Genomic DNA, 21,956 nt, shown 5'->3' on the forward strand with positions numbered 1-21,956 from the left:
GCCAAAATCAGGTTTCAAGATTATAGACAATATTTGAATTTCCCTTTTGTTCTACTATTAACCTTGATAGCTATTTTAGTTGGTAGATGAGTTTGTTGGACACATTTTTCAACTGGAAATGACTATAGGTTTCAATTGCCCCAGTAGGTTCTTATCTATTTTTACAATACAACATCAATATCAGAGGACTACACACTGTTTCATGCGTGGACCATTTATCCTGACACAGTAACAATAATAACAATATTTGGGATTGAATCTTTATTCAGCATTGAATAAAGGTCTTTTATTCAGCATTGAATAAAGGTCTTACACAATAGTAAAGAGAACAACAGCAGTGGTCTGTTCTCTGGAAATATCAAGATGGTTTGGATATGAAGAAATTAGAGATGGAGTTATTTCCCTTGGTCAACATTTTGAAGGGGTAAAGGATGAAATGTTGGATTTCCACATCAGATTAACCGAATTGAAACATGCCGTACAAACAAGTCTGATGAAAATCTTAGATTGTGGGGGTAGATTGAGCAAGGCTAACAAAAATACATATGGTTCAGAAAACAACTTTTTCTAAAAACTAGTTTTACAGGTTGACTTTGGCTCATTTATAAAGAAATTTGTATACTGGTACTTAGATCTCTAACATGGCAACAAAAGTGAGTTAGCTTTTGCTCAAAAAGTGTGAACCAGAAACTATCAATATCTCCTTTTTATGCCCACAAAGTCGATAATTGCTCTAAGAAATGCTATGAAAAACTGTCAAGGGAGATAATTCTATAGCCAGATTGAGCTTTATATACAGCCCAAATGACCTTTAAAAGATATAATTGTAGATTTGACCAATTTGATTAATGTCTTAACAGAAAATTTTAGCCACAATTTGTGTTACAGAGGAGTGATAATCGAGATGGTGTAGATTTTCCACACAAAAAGTAGGTCCAAAACATTTCAAATCTGATACTGTGATGGTGTTGGGAAAAATTTGAAACTTTAAAGTTGTCTTTGAATATGTACTAGTGTATATCCTGACAAACAAAATGCTGGTGATGAGTTATGAGAAATAAAAATTATTTTTTTAATAAAAAAGTATTGTCATTATTGGCATTATTTTAAATAACAAGAGAAATCACATTGACATTGTTGATAAAAACTGATCAAATGTTAAAAGTGAAAGTTGGCGAACGTGTTAAGGTTGATTGACGGAACGTTTGGTCTTCTGCACTTTGCGGGAATTGAAAATAGCTTGGCAGAGGTTGAATCATCTCGATATGTGAACTGCAGCTCAACGGTTCAACTTCTCAAGTTTTGAAAGCACCCTCCCCCTTTTTTAAAGTCCTCCCATTATTAACCCGTAAATGCATTAAAAAACTTAGTTACTCTATCTATGTACTGTCAACTAATACTTCAGTCAGTACTTTTCATAATATAGCGACTTCAACACACTACTTCTTCAGTCCAAGTCAGATAAAGATAAAAAGATCTAACCCATGTGACTAAACCAACTTCCGTCAACACAAAAATAGATTGTGCTCGATCTCAAAATATCAAATCACGAGAAAGTAATTCAAATGTGCTTTAAATTTTCAAAAAGATATCTAGTTATATTCTTAAATACATTAGAAATAATTAAAGACGCTTTTTTTTCACAAAAAATGATTTAAAATTATGTTTTCATCGAATTTTTATTTCATGAATAAATTATGCTAATGAGGAAACTCTTCAACAATGTGACGTCACTAATTAGGTCCTAAATATAAAGTATTGTTGCTGTTGTGCATGCCAAGAAATATCGATAATGAAAAGATAAAAAATTAGCGAAATGGACACACATAATATACAGGTAAATAGGAAATTATATTATTTAGATATTATTCAGTATTATTGTTAATATTTCGTAAAATTTAAAGGTGAGTTGATTTTATGAGAATTGATATTTATTGAAGTGACCTAGATTAGAAGGTGGCAGTATTTTATCACCGATTTAGTGGAGTTATTTTACATAGAGTAAATAAGTTGCAATTTTTTTAATGCCAAAATGTCTTTATTTCAGTTTGTAGGTGCGCCATGTGGAAGACATGCACAAAATACTTTTTACAAAGCATTGAAATATTTAGAAGATGGAAAATATAAAATTTTGACACTTGGAGAATTTTTTTACATGAAGATAAGTAAACTGAGTCCAGTATGTGTTGGTGAACTTCAGATGATTTATTCTATAAAACAACAAGAAGATGTCCATGTGATGACCAGTGTCCGAACTTATTTTCTACCCGAACACACACCAGAAGGAAGACAGGAGACACATGGAGAGGTAAAGAATTATTTTATTTTATTTTTTAGATGATGATTTCAAACAGGAAATTAAAGCTATTTTACACTTGAGTGACTATCCACAAATATTCATTGCTCAAATACTCAGGCTCCTTTGGGTTAGTTTAGTTAAATATTTAATTACCTTTCAAGTAATTTAATTTATTACCAGAGTTGACACATCAACTTTAGTATGTTCAAATAATAGTTCAAAAATAGTTTTATAATCTTTTCCCTTAAGTTCAACTTTTTAAAGCTTAGATATTTAAACAAAAAATGTTTCATAAGATTATGCTAATCAAGGTAAAAGTTTTATCACTATAAGAAGAGTACATATTATCTAGTGTTAAGCTCACAGTTTTCCCCATATCAATAAATCAGGCAGTTATAAAATATGTAAAGGTTTATTTGTTAAAGAATTTAACAACTTAATAGAATACACAATTTTATTTTCTTAGTTTACACATTGATTTAGGATAAAATTCATCATCATTGTGCAAGAGTTTAATTTTATTGATTTTCTATATTTTCTTGCAAAAACATCTCATTATATCAGTTGTCTCATTGAGAAATTTATGTTTTTTATTATTTTACTTAAATGTCAATTATTCTGGGTCAAGAGAGATGATTTTACATTAACTGGGAATTTGTTGACTTAAGAACAGACCCTGGTAAATTATAAGGGAAACCTTAGGGGTAATAACAGGATGTGTAATATATCACAGAGTGTTATGTTTCTTAGTCAAAAATATTTATTACTCATTTGTTTACCTGCAGGCTTTATTTTAAAACTTATGAAATTGTTCATTTGTACATCGTTCACCGTTATGTAATATATCATAAAAATAAATCAAAAATGTTTTCATTAATATTAAAGATTAACTGCTTTGTTTTTAATTGAACATCTGTTTTCCCACTGGATACCTCATCTATCTAAACAACAGATAAATCTATTTACTGTAGATTATAACACAGCCCAATATAACATCAAATTACTGTGGTGGTACAAAATTTCTAATCAACCAGAAATACTTTTTTGCTTTTTGTTGCTTTTAAAAAAATGAAGTCTTTATTTTATTTATTATTTTTTGAGAATAGAGCAATTTATTTGAGCAGCTGAAGCGTAACAGGAAAATGAAATGCTATATGAGATAATTATGAAATTTGTGTGGTAAATATATACACCACTAGTGTAAAGATAATTTATGTAGCCATATTGAATTTTTACATCTTGTTTATTGATTATTTCCTCTGTGGGGATTAACTTGGTCACATGTGTGTATTTTATAACAGTTTAAACATAATTGCTAAAATTATTGGAAAATTTTTAATTAAGAATTGTTTATCGAAAAATTAAAGTTCCTTCTCATAATTTACCTCTAGTTTAAATACTTTGACAATGGTATGCTTTATCATAAAATGAAGTTAGGATTTAAATAAAAAAAATAAAGATTTAAGTAAAAACAATTATTGTAATTCGTGTTATGAATATCCGATGGAGGTTTAATCAGCATAAAGGGTTGACACAAGCAACATATTCATTCAAATCAAGAATCGGGTTTTCAAAAGGAATGTTCAAGAGAATAATAAAACACACTTAAAAATAGATTGAAAGCAACAACAGGTAAACTTTATCTGAATTCTCATTTGGACAATAAACCTGATAAAATAAATACAAATGAAAAGTATCTCATTGATCTTAGCTTTAAACCTAATTATATCATTATTGTTCATAATGTCCAATTTATATTTTATTTCACTAATATAATGGATTTTTATTTCTTAACTGTTTTGATTTAGAATTCAATAATTAACATGAGGATAACAGATGAATGTTCATGTGTCTTTGGAGGATTTATTGATTTTTTTGTTAATTTATAATACCTAACTTTGAGAAACAAGATTTAAGTTATATGTTTGTATAGTTCAATATGTAGTTTGATATTATATTGACTAAAACATTTTCCTATAAGGACAAGGCATATGGATAACTGCAGCATGAAGAAAAAGACTTGCATTCAAAAGTCCTTATACAGTCAGATGACAAAAAACTTAACACATAAATTAATACAAATTTGATTTATAAGAAAAGTGGCATAAAGAAATCAACTGATTTTTATTTTGTTTCTTAGAAACATTTTTCATATTGATTAATATTGAAATAAAAACTTCATACATTTTACAGTTGGACTTTGAATCTGTAATTTCCACTGCAGTAGAGTTGCTTGGCACATTATAAGTTTTTTGCATGAACTTATAGACTCAATTGTTACTTGAAATAAGCAAATCTGACCAAAATCGTCTGCACTTCTGTGTGATGAAACTTTTTCTGTTGAGTTTATTCATTTTCAAACTTTAAGTACAGAGCGGCAGATTGAGAGTAGAAACCATAAGTATTTATACACAAAGCGTTTCTGATCCTGACTAGTTATAAGAAAAATAGTGTCTTAGGTGCAACACCCTTTTTTTAAATAGGTCCCTCAGTCCTCACATGAAGAGGTTTTCATTAAGCTTTGTTAATGTTCTTCGGTCATAAGATTTCACACCTAGTCTAACAAATAAGTCAAATTTAGCTTTACTTTATACTTGTATAAGCAATTTTAGATTTGTTGTTGTAAAATCAATACAAGTAATTAACAACAGAAGAATACCATCATTACATAAAATGAGTGTCAAATTGAAAGAGTTTTTAATAATTTTTCAAGTAATGTTTAGAGAGACCCTTTGTACACCAGTAATCCCCCCTTTTTAAGGGAAATTAGGGTTTCCTTTTTAGATGATCTTATTCATTGTCAGTCCTTTCTATTAAAATATGAATACTAATAACACTTTAATCAAATTTAAAAGATTAAAGTTGTGTAAAATTTTAATATTGGTTGTGCCGATTTCTGTCAGTCACTGATTAATCATATGTTTGTTATACTTGATTTACGGTATTTATTTATTTGTTTCTCTGAATGACTATTTCCACGTCTTTTATGGAAAAAAATTGAGAAAAAATGCATAAATGACAAGCCATATCAATCATATTGTTATTTATAATTATATATGCAGAATTAGATAGATGCACAATGAGTGTTTAATGTGACTTAATACTATAGATATAGGTTTTAAAAATAGACATGTTGAAGGCTGTACAGTTACCTATAATTGCTTACTGGTACATCCACTTAATTTGAACTTTGGTAGATAGCTGTCTTATTTGAAAACATACCATATCTCCTTGATTTCATTATCTTTTTATATGTAGTTTCATAAAAAAAAGAACAGTTTTTTTAATATGATATTTGAATGTCCCTGAAGAAAAAAAATTGTCAAGATAAAATGTAACAATGAAATATTTTTGGTTTTCACAGAAGTTTAACGAACATCTTAATCTATATCCTCTTACTTGGTTGTTGATTACAACAAGATGATCTTACTGAACAATATTCATTTATATCTTTTTGGTTTTAATTTCAAGAGATAAGTACAATATTTATATTTTCTTAAAGCAATCATTTAATTTCTTTCAATATTTATTAATCGCCAATATCTTTGTGAAAAAGGCCGATTTGTATCAAAGTAGAATCCTTTTATCAAGTGTGTCTTAGTGTAAGGTTAAAGCCTGTTATTGTTGTTTTCTACGCTTCAGTGCTGATACATAGTGAATATTGTAATTTTCCTAAAGGTATTTCCTAATGTAATCATGTGTTGAAACATAATTTATAGCGTAATTGACATCCAGTCAATTTTAATTGTTTCTTTAGACCCACATTTAAAAATTTAAACTTTAAAATTGAATTATTTTTTACACATAAAATAATACATAGATGTAATTTAACTATTTATATATTTTTAGATTCTGATAATAAAATAAGTACTGAATTCAAATGAACTGTATGCTGCTGATCCCAGATTTTTTATTTTTCGTGTGAAGTGAGTTACTCCCCTTTATAAATGAAGCATCAATATGAACACCTTCATTTATAAATACTTCCTTTTAATAACTCTTAAGATAAAACTTCTTTTAGATCAACCCTGGAGCAAAACATCTAGAATTGCATTTGATTTGTACAAAGATGGATACTATTTCCTAAGTTCATACAAATGAAAACTTGAAGAAATCAATTTGAAAACAACCAGTTAGGTACATTGTATATATGGGAAGTGTTAATCCAGAAAATTTTCTTCTTATATGGTTTATAGAATTAAGGGCCAAACTCACTTTAGAGCTTTAGTAATAGGCTCTTGTAATCTGATATTTTGTCATGAAAGCCCTTGTGAGTTCAGCCAAGTTACATAGAAAATTAATATGAAAATTGATTTAAAAAGTTAAGTGTAAAAACAACTAAAAAATATGACCTTGACCAAAATACACATCTAGATAGCATCCTGTTAAATGTTTCCAACATTAATTAGACGATTGTGACAAAATACAACAAAGGTGACTAGTATTTGATTCCAGAAAACTTTATTTTCAATAATATTACAAGTACGAGATAAAAATGAAATGTTCACAGCAACTTAAATGGCACTTAAAAAACTGAAGGCCAACACACAGTTTCAGACACTGGATAAGGTATAGTGAGCCATGAATATCAAGGGGGAAATGGAAAGAGACGGGTAAATCTCTTAAGCCCTACTCACAACAACTTTTGTTCTGCTGCCAACTTTTGTTTAACTTATACAGGAGTTATCCCCCTTTGCTGGAAAACCAAACTCACAACATCTTTTGTCCTGCTGCCATCTCTTGTTAAAACTCATACAGAACCGTAGTTATTCCTCCTTTTGGTAAATCTCTAAAACCCTGCACACAACAACTTCAGTACTACAGCCATCTCTTGTTAAAACTGGTACGGTAGTTATTCCTCCTTTTATGGCAAACATTTACCAGTCAATAAAAAAAATATTAAGTATATGCATCATCCGGTGACTGAAAGTTGATCTTTAGGAAAAAACTTTAATTAAGTAATTAAATTACATATGATTCTCCTGTTTTTACCAATAACTTAACACCTTGTTGGCCATTCACATTTCTACCAATTATTGATTCCATTCTTTCCTTGTGTCTGGCAGTTGATGAGAAAAGTTGACTAATTCTTCTTGTGCAAAGGCATAACTTTTTCAATAAATTCAATCTGATTTTGTCTTGTAGCAGTCCGCTAAAAATCATTTTCAATAGCAATGATTTTATAGCTGTAAGAATAAAAATTTGTTTTGCATTAAATTTTTTATTTTAATATAATTAACGCAGTAATTCCAGTTTTACTTGACTTAGTTAATAAGCGTTCTATTGATTAAAATGTCGGATCATTGTATAAAATTATTCTGAGATTAGTCACATATGGATGTGTTTTATTACTAGGTGAAATCTTGAAAGATATAAAATTCTTATGTGCATAGGCACATCTGAAATTATAACACAACAAATTAGATGCTGTTGTAAACTTGTTTTCTCAAGGAAATGTCTGTCATTTAAAAACTGCACATTATAATGTTAAGTGTTTTAGTAAAAACAATGTTACAATTGTAGATAAGTAGTTGTAGCCTGTATTGAATTAAAAAAAATGTTTTAGATTTATTTCCTGTGATCTTGAAAGCAGATTTATTTCCTTCATTTGAAAAAATACACTTAAATTTATATAAAATTTTAATGAACCAGAAAGAAATCTGATTAGAAAAGCATAAAAATTAAGAGAAATTAGACAAACAAAGAGTTATTGCCCTTGTGTACATCTTATATAACTGTGGATTCTTTTATTTTCATTGGTTACCGTACCATTTTTCATGGATTCAGGAAACAATTGCAGGTTTGTTGTTACTTGGTTTCATGGTTTGAACCTGAATTCGTCGTAGAGGTAAAACGAAATTTCTACTTAATTGATTGCAGAAATTCAATGGTCATCTAAAACTGAAAAACAGGAAAATAAGGCACCAAGAAATTATATGAAACCGTTTTAATAATGAGAGGAATAGTCATGTCTTTCACTATATATAGGATATTTTCTAGTTCACAAATGTATGTGGACAAAATTTTATTTAAGTATGTGTGTTAAGATAATTTTCATTGAATTCAATCAAATTTTTTGGTTGTGGTTAATATTTTTGCTGTTAATATTGTAACTCTTTAATATAAAAAAGAAGATGTGGTATAAGTGCCAACGAGACAACTCTTCACAACAGTGTTCAAAATGAAAAAAAGCAAAGTAAAGGTAGGAAAGAACTTTTTTTGTTATTATCAAAATTTTATGAGTCTTGCAAAATCCTTAATGATTTAAAACGAATAAATGAATTTACCAATAATATTTATTCAGTTTTTTATGCATCATATTGAAATAAGTCAAAATGCACTCCCAACAATTTTTATTTTATTTTGCAGTCTACGTAATGATTTTAATAGGATTTTAACGTGTAAAATAAAAGGTATAATAAAACTTGTAACTATTAACCTATCAAACAATTGATAAATGTAAATGTTTAAGATAACAAGGTGAGATTTACCTGTCCTTTTACCTGAGACAGATTTTATCTAATTCTTCAATATTTCTATTGAAATTTACAATTTAAATAATCTACACTCCAAGATAAATATTCTGGAAAATGAATATATATATTAACTTTATTTCCTTCTTATCGAAGATTTTGCATGTATTAAACAGTTTTGAACAATAATAATATTTACATATTGGTCAAGACATCAGAGTGATTGAATGATTTAAATGTCATATATTGATAAAGAGTGTTTGAATGAGTTGAATGTCACTTTTAAGTAAATGATAATATAACATCAGTTGAATGTCACTTTAAAGTAAATGATAATATTTCTGAAGGTAAGTTAACTGTTATAAAAAACGCTGCACATCCGTTGAACATGTGTAATACAAGTTTTTGAAAAATAAATACTGTTATCATTATCCAGATCATATTCCGTATAACATGACAAAAGTGTTGCTGTGAATGTGGATGACGTTAGATTGTCTAGATACACACTGAACACAATCGGATTAATGCTTATTAAGTCCTCCCAAAGCTTCGCTCTTAAGTCAGATAGACGATCGCACATACACATGATATGTTCAATAATGTTGTAGAAAAACTGTCCACATTTATCGCATAAGAGAGGTGACTCTTCTGATCGGATGACGGAACATAGGTCAACAATATACTTAGCTCCTTCTCTGAAGTTAGGATTAGTTTTAGCAATAACCCAAGCTCTGTGTGGTACAATGTGTGTGTGAATTTTACGGAAAACTTCAAAGTCACTGTCAACTGATATTCTTTGTTGCCATCTGTTGTTTTCAGATTTCGCTATTGAAGTGGAAATATATCTGTTCCATACAGTTTTACTTGGGAAGCTGCCTGATTTCACGAAATCTTCAACAAAGTTTATCAAATCATATTTAACGGCTATTTTGATTAGATCTGGTACAAAACCATCTTGCTTTTTGGAACATTTGTTTCTAAATTCTAAAAGTCGTAGTAGTAGTATACGTTTTGGTAATAAATTATTGTCCATTCTACATAGTCTTCCAAAAAATTGTAACTTACACTTGTCTATATAGCACTCCACAGGAAGCCAACCTAGTAGGCTTGTGCACTTGTCAGATCGTGTTCGTGCAGGAAGCCCTTGAATTGTTTTACATATATATTTGTGAGAACGTTCTAACATTGTTAATTCAGTATTTGAAAGACCATACCAAAGTTCGCAAGCAAACATTGCTTTTGGATAACACATCTGAAATACTATTTTGGAGCACGTTAATGGATTAAGGAAGGATGGGTGTATTCCGGATTTTATTACGGATAACGCAGTTGCACGCAAAATTCTACATGCATTTAAAGTTCTTGACATGCTCTTAAATTCGGCATTTAATAAAATTCCAACATGCTTGGTTGATATTACTACTGGAATGTCCGCTCCGTAAAGTTTCAATGGTTGGGTTATGGTAGCACATTTTGAAGAACAAAATTTCAGCACTTCACTTTTTGCTGATGAGAATCTGAAGCCCCAATTTTCGCTATATGTTTGGCAAATGTCTATTAAAGTTTTCATACCTTTTGATGTTGTAGATATAATAGCAATGTCGTCCGCTTGTACGGTACTGCTTACGCGAAGATTACATAGCATACTTCCATAAGGACTTTCATCTAATTGTTTTAGAAGATCATTAATGAACACTAAATAAAAAACAGCAGACAGCACCCCGCCTTGTCTTACGCCTCTTTTGAGGTTGAACCATTTAGAACACTTTCCTTTAAATTGCACACAGCTTCGCATGTTCTGGTACATTTCATAGATCAACAGCCAAGTTAAACCCCGAACTCCATATATATACAACTTAACTAATAGTCCTTTGTGCCATAGAGTATCGAATGCTTTCATGCTGTCCAGAAGTGCGACGATAATATTGCTATGACGCTCTAAGTTATGGTGTACGACTTCTTGCATGTTAAAACTTGCATGTGTGCTAGATAATGTCTTCTGGTAGGCAACTTGTGATTGGTGTGGAAAGTTGTGATGAAGCGATGGTAAACGAGTATATAATGCCTTTTCAAACAGTTTTGATATGCTACACAGAAGAGAAATTCCACGATATGAATTCGGATCAGACTTTGATTTGTTTCCACCTTTGAATAGAGGTATGATACAACTGTCTTTCCAGCTTATCGGTGTGTAGCATGTTTCCAATACAAGATTAAACAAACTACAAATATGACGCTGAAGTAGCTTTCCGCCGTATTTCAAATGTTCGTAACAGATTCCATCTAACCCTGGAGATTTGTTACACGGCAAATTGTCACAAAGTTTATATAGTTCGTCGAAAGTAAGTTCCTCGATCTTTTCATTTGTGTTTGTACGGACAGTTTCTAACAAGTCGTTGATAGTATTATCGATAGCTTTTTCGTTCACAGGGTTGATCAAGTTGCTATCGAAACTGAATACAGATTGGAAATGAGTCACCCAACCGTCACGTATTTCGTCTGAAGAAATGAGTTGAATACCGCTAATATTTAATTGTTGACAATGCGATACACTTTTGCGTCCACTTTTTATCACAGACCATACAAAACGTTGATCACAGTCGACAGATTCTTCGATTTTACGATTTATTTCACTAATGTAGTTTTCATATGCTAGCTCAAGCTGTTTTCTAAAATTCAGTTTAGCGCTTTTGTAATCACTGTAATGTTTGTCATTACGGTCATGAAATTTGCCATTTTCAATCCATGTTCGACGTTGTAATCTCATAATTGTATGATATTCTTTCACAGTCTTTGTCCAGTACGGTTTTAAATGTTTTACGTACTGTTTACCGGGAAGAGTTTCCATATCGGCTCTCAAAATAGCATTGACTATTTCGCTGTAGTATTGTTCAATATTAGCCGGAGTAGCAGTTGGTGATTTAATGTCCCATAAGAATTGTGACACGGCAAAGGAATAATCGGCAATAGCACCGTTCTGTACAGCTTTAGTCCATGATATACGCCTTTGAACAGTAAGATCGTCGTCTTTAGATACATAGTTTGTATTGTCCGATAAGGCAAACGAACATCTAATGGGCTTATGGTCTGAAACATTAAACATATGTTCATCCGGGACTTGGATGTTTGAAAATTTGGTGAGATTTTCCGTGCTAACAATTATATGATCAATAGCGGTTTTGGGTCCTCCTTGGTAGGACTGAAAGGTACAAACTGGTCCAATTCCATTTGTTTCCAGATGTAGAGAACGCAGATTACATTCCTGCATAAATGATCGAAAACTGTCACTTCGTTTATCATAATCGAACGTGTATCTTGGACCTTCAACTTTACAATTGAAATCTCCCATAAGGACAACAGTTCCCATAGTTGAATAAATGTTATAGACATCTATCATAATTTCAACTTCTTTCGAGAATAATTCATAACTTTGTGTTACTGCTGGTAGATAAACAGATATGAGATAAGTGTTTGGTGTGTCCGGAATATTTAATTCGATCCCCGTTATTCTATTACTCGGAATGTCCAGTACTTCAATAAAAGGCTGTAGCCTTTTCGATACCAGAAAGGCGGCGCCGCCTCTGATATTAAAGTTGAATAATTGGTGACAATTGTCGTCAGCGCCTTTTCCGTAACCAATATAATTAGTCGGATCAATTGTATCTAAAAACATCAACTGACAAGACCGAAGCCAGTGTTCCGCAATAGCAATTACATCAATTCTATTTGTATTTAAGAAGTCAATAAGATATGGAACGCCAGACATTATTCCACGACAGTTCCAACAAGCGAGGTTTAGTTCCATAATTAAGCGTGTCCTTTGTCGTGAATGAATGAAGCCCAAGGCTTCCAATCTCTAGTAAAGATTCCCCTCGGCCAAAAACTGGAGTCGTGTATAATATGTTCATCTCGTGCATCGATATTGAGTTGAGCGGAAGCTGTTTTGAATGATTGTTTGTCAAAATATCTCAGAAATGTCACTCTAATTCCGCTTTGTTGTAGAAAATATCGCATTCCCTGTTCTGATGAAACACTTTTGTCAATACCACCGACATAGAAACGAGCGACTCTTTTACGTTCAACATGAATGAGACCCGTAAAGTTATGAACTGGGTTGCATACCGATCTAGGGAAGTGAACTAAAATGTTTTGATTTCCGTTATCTTCGGAATTCTTAATATGGTCTTTTGCTGATTCAGCATCGTGAAACGTATTATGTATTTCAGCTGTAGTGACAGAGTCTCTATTTGACAGTGCATCTAATCGAGTCGATTTTGGTTTCGAATTCAGTTTGCACGATGCATCATTACTGTTCATACCTTGACTGCTAACATAATGGGCCGTTGACTTACAAAAGTGTTCGTTGACCTTGTTCTCTGTATTGTCTTTGTTAACTTCGTTGCCATTATTTACATCATTTATTTTCCTTGTTTCGTTGACTTTGTTAGTTAGTGTGTTCTCAACCAATGTTAATGGGGTAACCTTTTTAACAATTTCTGAATAAGTTTTCTGGTTTTTGTTTACCGTTTTTAATTCCTTTTCTGCATTAACCAGACGTTTTCGGACATCGGATACTGATACACTTAGTGAGCTATAGGTTTGACATGCTAATTCTACTTGGGCATCAAGGTCTTTAAGCTTTGAATTAATAAGATCTGTTTTAGATTTCAGACTGCTTACTCCTATTACGCGGGTATCGGACATTCGATTTAATCGCTCAGACTCTGCTTTCACTGTTTTGTCTATTGATTTCATGTTCACTGCGTGTTTCGTTATATGTTCATGAATTTTAGCAATGTCTGATTTCATCTCTGTTACTGTTTTGACACTATCCAAAAATTGAGAAACCAAAGATTTTAGATCACTTTTTGTTTTACTATTCTGTTCACAGTTTTGATGTAATTGAACTTTCATTGTTTTCATGTCCGTTTGAAATGTTTCTGTACATGTTTTTATTACATTGATTTGATTTTGCAGGTTCTTGAAACGATCACTGTATTTGAAATCGCGGTCTTTGAGTTGTTTATTCTCCTTCTTTAGTTCTTCAATTGACCTGTTGAACATCTCGGAGTCGCGTGCATATTCAGATTTTAATAAAATCATATCATTTTCTAGACGAACTAGCGTATCCTTAACTGCAAGGTTAACTGTTGCGTCATTTTGTGATCCAGATATCTCATCAGTACACGATATAGTTCTATTTGAGCTTGATGAAGATTTTACACTAAGCGCGTTTTTCAAATCGTCACCAAATTCCCCGACTGAGGCTAAATACAATGCATAACAATCATTTCCAAGTTTACTTTCAACCGAATCTCCCGTTAATTTTCTAGGACATAATCTTTTCTTTAATATTGCATTTGGATATGGAAAATTCTGTTGACGTTTAACGACGTCAAAAAGTTCATGTCTAACTGTTTCTATGTCTTTGTTTGATGATTTGCAGTTTTGTATTAATTCTTGAATGAACGTGTCTCTAGGAAGCGAACCTAACTCATTGTATATTAAACTTATAAATTCGTTGGAAGTATTTTCTAATGTATTAGAGTCATTCTCTGCGTACGGACATGGTTGGGATAGAGGTAAATTGTAATACTGTTCATGTTGGCTCCCGTCATAGCTTGGATGGATTAATAAGTCACTAGATTGAAGTTCCGTTAAATAAGACATACTGTTGGAATATGGATATAAAATCGATCAATAATACGTGAAATGCCCTCTAGAAATACACAAAGGTAAAGGTACAAAGTCCAACTCCGTTCGAAGTGTTGTGAGCTCTTTCCAAGGGTATATCTGCCTAAGGGTATAGTCAGGACAGGTCTCAATGAACGAAATTTGAAGTTTCTTTGTTTAGTTCATAAAGTTAATAAAGTGGAATTTCGAGCATCTAATGTTCAAATTTTTCATTTCATCAGTAAATTATGATAATAATATTCACGTTTGCGAAATGTTAATTCCATAGCACAACAAAAACTATCCTAAATCTGTGAATTTTGGCAGAGCGAAAATAACAATCCATGGTGTTCAAATCACGTGTGTTACATTCTTTATATACGCAAGATTGATTCCATTCTTTCCTTGTGTCTGGCAGTTGATGAGAAAAGTTGACTAATTCTTCTTGTGCAAAGGCATAACTTTTTCAATAAATTCAATCTGATTTTGTCTTGTAGCAGTCCGCTAAAAATCATTTTCAATAGCAATGATTTTATAGCTGTAAGAATAAAAATTTGTTTTGCATTAAATTTTTTATTTTAATATAATTAACGCAGTAATTCCAGTTTTACTTGACTTAGTTAATAAGCGTTCTATTGATTAAAATGTCGGATCATTGTATAAAATTATTCTGAGATTAGTCACATATGGATGTGTTTTATTACTAGGTGAAATCTTGAAAGATATAAAATTCTTATGTGCATAGGCACATCTGAAATTATAACACAACAAATTAGATGCTGTTGTAAACTTGTTTTCTCAAGGAAATGTCTGTCATTTAAAAACTGCACATTATAATGTTAAGTGTTTTAGTAAAAACAATGTTACAATTGTAGATAAGTAGTTGTAGCCTGTATTGAATTAAAAAAAATGTTTTAGATTTATTTCCTGTGATCTTGAAAGCAGATTTATTTCCTTCATTTGAAAAAATACACTTAAATTTATATAAAATTTTAATGAACCAGAAAGAAATCTGATTAGAAAAGCATAAAAATTAAGAGAAATTAGACAAACAAAGAGTTATTGCCCTTGTGTACATCTTATATAACTGTGGATTCTTTTATTTTCATTGGTTACCGTACCATTTTTCATGGATTCAGGAAACAATTGCAGGTTTGTTGTTACTTGGTTTCATGGTTTGAACCTGAATTCGTCGTAGAGGTAAAACGAAATTTCTACTTAATTGATTGCAGAAATTCAATGGTCATCTAAAACTGAAAAACAGGAAAATAAGGCACCAAGAAATTATATGAAACCGTTTTAATAATGAGAGGAATAGTCATGTCTTTCACTATATATAGGATATTTTCTAGTTCACAAATGTATGTGGACAAAATTTTATTTAAGTATGTGTGTTAAGATAATTTTCATTGAATTCAATCAAATTTTTTGGTTGTGGTTAATATTTTTGCTGTTAATATTGTAACTCTTTAATATAAAAAAGAAGATGTGGTATAAGTGCCAACGAGACAACTCTTCACAACAGTGTTCAAAATGAAAAAAAGCAAAGTAAAGGTAGGAAAGAACTTTTTTTGTTATTATCAAAATTTTATGAGTCTTGCAAAATCCTTAATGATTTAAAACGAATAAATGAATTTACCAATAATATTTATTCAGTTTTTTATGCATCATATTGAAATAAGTCAAAATGCACTCCCAACAATTTTTATTTTATTTTGCAGTCTACGTAATGATTTTAATAGGATTTTAACGTGTAAAATAAAAGGTATAATAAAACTTGTAACTATTAACCTATCAAACAATTGATAAATGTAAATGTTTAAGATAACAAGGTGAGATTTACCTGTCCTTTTACCTGAGACAGATTTTATCTAATTCTTCAATATTTCTATTGAAATTTACAATTTAAATAATCTACACTCCAAGATAAATATTCTGGAAAATGAATATATTTGCGAAATAATTTTCGTATATATAAAGTGATAGAGTTAATTAAATAAAACTTTTTAGATTTAGAATATTGTCAGTGTGGTATATTTATTTACTTGATAATGTCAGACACTTTATGTAAGTGCACCTTATGATAAGCATCAGTCTATATAGAAACTGTTGTGTGTCACAATTCCTTACTGTTAGGTCTCATTATTTTTATGTTTTTGAAAGTAATATGATACCAACACATGTATACATATCTATATCATGTATATAGACAAAGTAAATGTATAAGTAATTACATTTTGAATAAGAAAAATACACTTGGAAAGTTTAACTGATGTTTGTCCATTATACACAGGTTCAAAAATAAATGTATGTACTAGTATTGTAAATGATGTTTATCTTACTGATTTATTAGCTGTAATTATTTCAGTAATAATTGGTGTACTTTTCTTCTGGTAATTATTCTTCAAATTGAAGTCAAATTCATTGACCTTGATTTCAAGGTTTATAGTATACAGTACATACATATGAAAGTTTTACTTTATTTATGAAAGTTTTACCTAAGTAGAGAGATAATAGATTCAGTTTTTAAAGGTCACACAGAGTTGCCCCATACCTAAATTGAATTTTAAACAATTTGTTAAATTGATGATATTTAAACATCTTTATATAAGTAAATAATCTCATTCAATATGGTCAGTATTGGCCATGCCCAGTAAAGCCATATTAATATTACACATACTGTTGTGAACAAAAATCTTCTTTTCTCTGATGTTTTTTTTTCTATGATCAATTGTTTATTTATAAGCAAATTGTTGTCAATATATTCTACATTTGCTGAAATTCACAAATGTCAAATTTATTAAGTGTGTGACAGTGTGAAAAACCGGATCCATACAGATAGATATTTTGACACCTCAAGATAAGATGCTAATGTATGACCATTCATTATGTAAAAATCTGAAAAAAAGAGAAACACAATTCTTCCATTGTGTATATTTACATACATGTAGTAATTCTCCACTTTAACTAACTACTTATTCAATTTGAAAATACTTACAGCACTCAGAATCTAACAATGTTTGAACATTAAACATTCGTCTCTCTTTTATATTTTTGAGCAGAAAAAGTTTTGTTTTAAAGTTCATTTTCAGATTTTCTTATTTTCATCCAGATATGCCAGTGTCATGTCGGGCAGCAACAAGTGCATTTTCATGTATATAATTTTTAATAGACGGATAGATTAGACTCAGGATATTCTAGAACGCATTCGTCTATATAAACCTTAATCAAACCCTGAATGTTGTACTGTTGGGTTGCTGTCTCAATGAAGTTCATTGTCATTTATTTATGTATAGACAGCAATTTAACAAAGAAAGTGTCATATAAACAGGAATTTGTTAATCTATATAAATGTTAAATTTTATGGTCATTCAAATGTATTCACTTGAATATTTTCATTCAGCAATTTAGTGTATATATTATGATAACCAAAACGACTGATTCCCTGTATGTAGGGTTTATAGCCTGACTGGTACTCTGATCTATTTAATTAATTATATCTATACACTGGCACACATACACATATGACATGTATTTATTATTCTTTCTGATGATATTCATTCAGCTGTTGATAAAGAATTATTTTTCCTCCAGAACAGATTATCCTATCATTAAATAATGAATTATCCCAATATCCGATATTATAGTTTCTATGGACACACAATAGATTTTATTGAAATTTAATTAGTTGATTATGCTTTTTATAAGATATCTAAATTTTGATAGTGAAAAAACAGAGTGGTCGATAGGTGAATACAAAAAAAAAGGTTGAATGAATAATTGGCTGTTGTATACAAATTTATATTTATAAAATGTGCCCTTTAAACTTTTCTTTGTATAAGGTACAATTTTGATTATATATTAATGCTGACATAAGATATGTTTAATTTCTTTTGTATGTAAAATAAGGATCCAATAATTGTAAAATGGTAATTTATTATTTTATTTTCATCAACTTAGAAGTTTTACATCTGGCTAAAATTTCCTCAAGCAAAATCAATTAGATTACTATCTTCTGTGTTATAGTCTGTTTCTTACATTATATTTCACAATTTATTCATTAAATTGAACTGGTTGCAATTTGGAGGAGAAAATTTGTTTTCTTTTAATTTGCTAACCATACTTCAAATTAAACCACATGAAATATATCAGTAGAATTTATCATTTTTTAGCGGTCAATATGTTTGACTATTAAAGGATTATGCGTAGTTGTTGACCATGAAAACCGACACAAAGTTACATAATTTGACAAGTATTATAATTGATAAGAAATCTCAGGTTACTGAAAATGTGTATGCCATAACTTTAATGTTTGGAGTTACTTCCCCATTGTTAAAGAAATGTCATTAAGCAGAATGATATTTCTCAAGCCGTCCCCATTGCCTTGTCCCCCCAAAAAGAAAGCTGGATGTCTCTATTTTTGGGAGACCTTAGTTTTTCCCATCCAGAAAAGAAAGATATAAAAAAAAAAATTGAGAATTTGGGAATGTGTTGAAAGAGACAAAATCCCAACCCAAGAGCAGAAAACAGCAAAGTCTTAATACAGCAAGAAAAACCAACACCGAAAGGCAGGCTTCAGCTGGCCCCTTAATCAAAAAATGTACTAGTAATAATGACACTGTCAAAAAATTAAATGTGAATTGTTTTTATATTATTTCATTTTTACAGGATGAATTATTTGCATTTTCTGAGAAGCTAATACTGAAGGCAGAGGATTTAGTTTGTTTGTTAGAGGATGGAGTTCGGTGGTCGTGGGGACGGCGGCTATTTCAGGAAGATGAGCTGGAGGGTGATATCACTAACAGTGATGAGCTGGATCAAAGAATGACCATTCGTAACTGTGGAATGAACTTTAGTGATGTGGACAAAGAAAAAGAAGCCATAGGTAAAAGAGTTGGAAAATATATTGGAAATAGTATGATTGCATGTCAATTATATGGGTGATAGTAATAATGGATCATACTGTTAAATGTCAAAATATAATAGAGAATGTATAAGTAACTAATATTCCTTCATTTTTCATTAATTGAAGATTTTGATAAGATACTCACATATTACAACACCAAATGGGCTGAGTAATTCAGATACTGAAAGTCAATGCGTAGTCTTTAAAAATGTGAAGTTTCACACGTGAGAGTCTTTAAAAAATGTGAATTCTAGCACCTAAGAGTATTGTCATGATTGAGAAAGTCAATGAGTCTTTTTAACTTTAATAATAATATGAACTTGCATACCTGAGAGTACAATTATGGGACAAAATTGCTTTATTCTACATAATATTTCATGCTAAGATAGTTTTGTAACTGGTAACAAGAGCAGAAGCCCTCTGCAGGAGGCTCTTTAATATTAAGGCTATTACTCATAGATCATATAGCATATATTTAAATATACAATTCCTTGATTCTATGTACAGAGGACAAACAATACATTTAAACCATAAGTTCAAATGAAGCACAGACAAACATGTGATGTAAGCTGCACTGTTGATACATATTCAGAGTCCATTTAAATCTAAATACTGATCCTCATACGGTCTCCCTCTTTCTCCACATTTTTTTTTTATATCACCTATCAACATTTGTAGATTACCACAGTCATAGAGATATGAAACAAAAATAAGGATAAAAGATAGATTTAAAAATAAAGGAAATCAATGAACATAATATCACTTATTTCATTTATCCACATGAATTAAAAATACATATTTGTGATTTGTCATTCAGGGGATAACTATTTGTGAGTTATTTACATATTTTAATTACAATACAAATGCAGTGACTGTGTACAGCTTGTCATTTTATAACTGAAGGGCATTAATACTAATGATTTTTGTCAAATTTGTTGTGAAAAATAATCAATTTAGTAAGTGTGGGGCACCTAATTAGGGATTATTAAGAAATTTGAAAAAAAATAAACGATTAAAAAGTTCAATATGAGGCTGATTTAAAGAGCTGCATCGATATTTCAATCAGATCAATAATTAGAGGTCACAGGATAACATTAAAGTAATTGCCATGTGTCCTTGAATTACATAAAATATAAATATATGAAATCATGTAAAACTGTAAAAGTTTATTTATCGTGATATGACTAAAACACTACAACATTATCACCATTAAAAGTACATTAAATAGCACTTCAGTAAGGTTTTAAGATAAAAGAAAAAACTTGTTGCCGAACAATTATATGTGTCTCCGTGTTTTCTTTTAAATGAGCATCAGTCTTTTCTTTTAGGAACTTCATTACTATAATTTATCTATGCCGAAAGAGGAAAATAAAATATTTTCAGCAGAGATAAAGCAGTATAAAACAATTAAAAATCTTAGACCAGGAATCAACCAATTTTCATTTTGATTTATGAAAAAAAGTATTTTACAAAAATACTGAACTCTAAGGTATTAAAATAAGAGGAGTCCATGAAACATGAAAAAATGAAAAGCTGGACTATATCAACAGATGAATTGAATGGAAAGAACTATAAGATATAAATCTTCCATCTCTGGCATTTGCCTGAAACAAGAACATGTCAACATTGAATCTAAATTTTGAAATTTCCATTTAAAAAAAGTGTGCCCCATGAATATTTTGGCTTATGGAATTTTAGAGTTAAGATGTGTCTTAAAAAATATGATCTGTAAATTAAATATTCTGTTTTTTCTGTAGGTCACAAGATAAGTGAAACGTCCACTAATCTGACGATTTTGAGCTATCCACAATACTGCCGATACAGAGCCGTGTTGAGACGATTGGAGCATGTTAAAGACAAATGGTTGAAGACTGTTGTAATTTGTGCCATAGGTGGAATAATATCAAAGTCCAAAGACAATAGAATTATGTTCTGTAGAGAAACATTCTATGATGGTGATCTTGAAACTTTAGAAATTAATTGTGAACATCTAGGTATATATTTTAACATGTAGTGATGTTCTCTTGGTAATGAGCTTGCCATGAGTACTGGAGCCAGGGGCGGATCCAGACATTTTAAAAGGGGGGGGGGGGGGTGTCCCAACCCAGGACAAAGGGGGGGGGGGGGTTCCAACTATATGTCCCCATTCAAATGCATTGATCAGCCAAAAAAAGGGGGGTTCCAACCCCCGGACCATCCCCCCCTGGATCTGCCAATGGGAGCTCAAGGTTTTAAAATTGCTCCTTCTATGCTTAGAATGCAACATTTATGAATAAGAGCAAAGAGTGATTGACTCAAGAGTCATAAACATCAGTCAATCATTTATTTTACTCTGCAAAACCTATTTTATACCCAGCTTAAGAATTAGGCGGGCGTTATGTGTTCGGGTGTGTACATCTGTCTGTTTATCTGCCCAGTATCAGGTTAATGTTTTTATTTAAGGTAATTTATGAAATGCAGATATTATCGCTACTCTTACTTTTGAATTTTATTTTGTGAATCTAAAATTAGGAAAATGAATATGCAATAGACAACAGATAATGTGTAAACAAACCGTCAATACTGTTCAATGTCAGATTACAGCCACTTTAAGATATGGCAAACA

General features: G+C 30.7%; 2 protein-coding genes across 6 annotated transcripts in view; one reads left to right on the forward strand and one right to left on the reverse strand.

The window, feature by feature from the left end:
* The window catches only part of LOC134714988 (ectonucleoside triphosphate diphosphohydrolase 8-like), a 28,547-nt gene extending 26,996 nt beyond the window's left edge, over positions 1-1,551 (reverse strand). The window contains exon 1 of one of the 2 annotated variants that reach the window (XM_063576787.1): positions 1,413-1,551. The gene's annotated coding sequence lies outside the window, so the exon portion shown is untranslated. Of the gene's footprint in view, positions 1-1,374 lie in introns of both variants that reach the window. The other variant, XM_063576786.1, reaches the window with a different exon arrangement.
* LOC134714986 (AT-rich interactive domain-containing protein 5B-like) overlaps positions 1,529-21,956 on the forward strand; it is a 31,713-nt gene continuing 11,285 nt past the window's right edge. For 2 of the 4 annotated variants that reach the window (XM_063576782.1, XM_063576784.1), the window contains exons 1-4: positions 1,529-1,837; positions 2,048-2,308; positions 19,114-19,330; positions 21,109-21,345. In XM_063576782.1, the coding sequence (XP_063432852.1) occupies positions 1,817-1,837; positions 2,048-2,308; positions 19,114-19,330; positions 21,109-21,345 (736 nt within the window). In that variant the 5' untranslated portion in view covers positions 1,529-1,816. The remainder of the gene's footprint in view (positions 1,838-2,047; positions 2,309-19,113; positions 19,331-21,108; positions 21,346-21,956) is intronic. The other 2 variants (XM_063576783.1, XM_063576785.1) reach the window with 1 other exon arrangement.

Source organism: Mytilus trossulus, chromosome 4, assembly GCF_036588685.1.
Source record: "Mytilus trossulus isolate FHL-02 chromosome 4, PNRI_Mtr1.1.1.hap1, whole genome shotgun sequence".
NCBI classification, from domain to species: Eukaryota; Metazoa; Mollusca; class Bivalvia; order Mytilida; family Mytilidae; genus Mytilus; species Mytilus trossulus.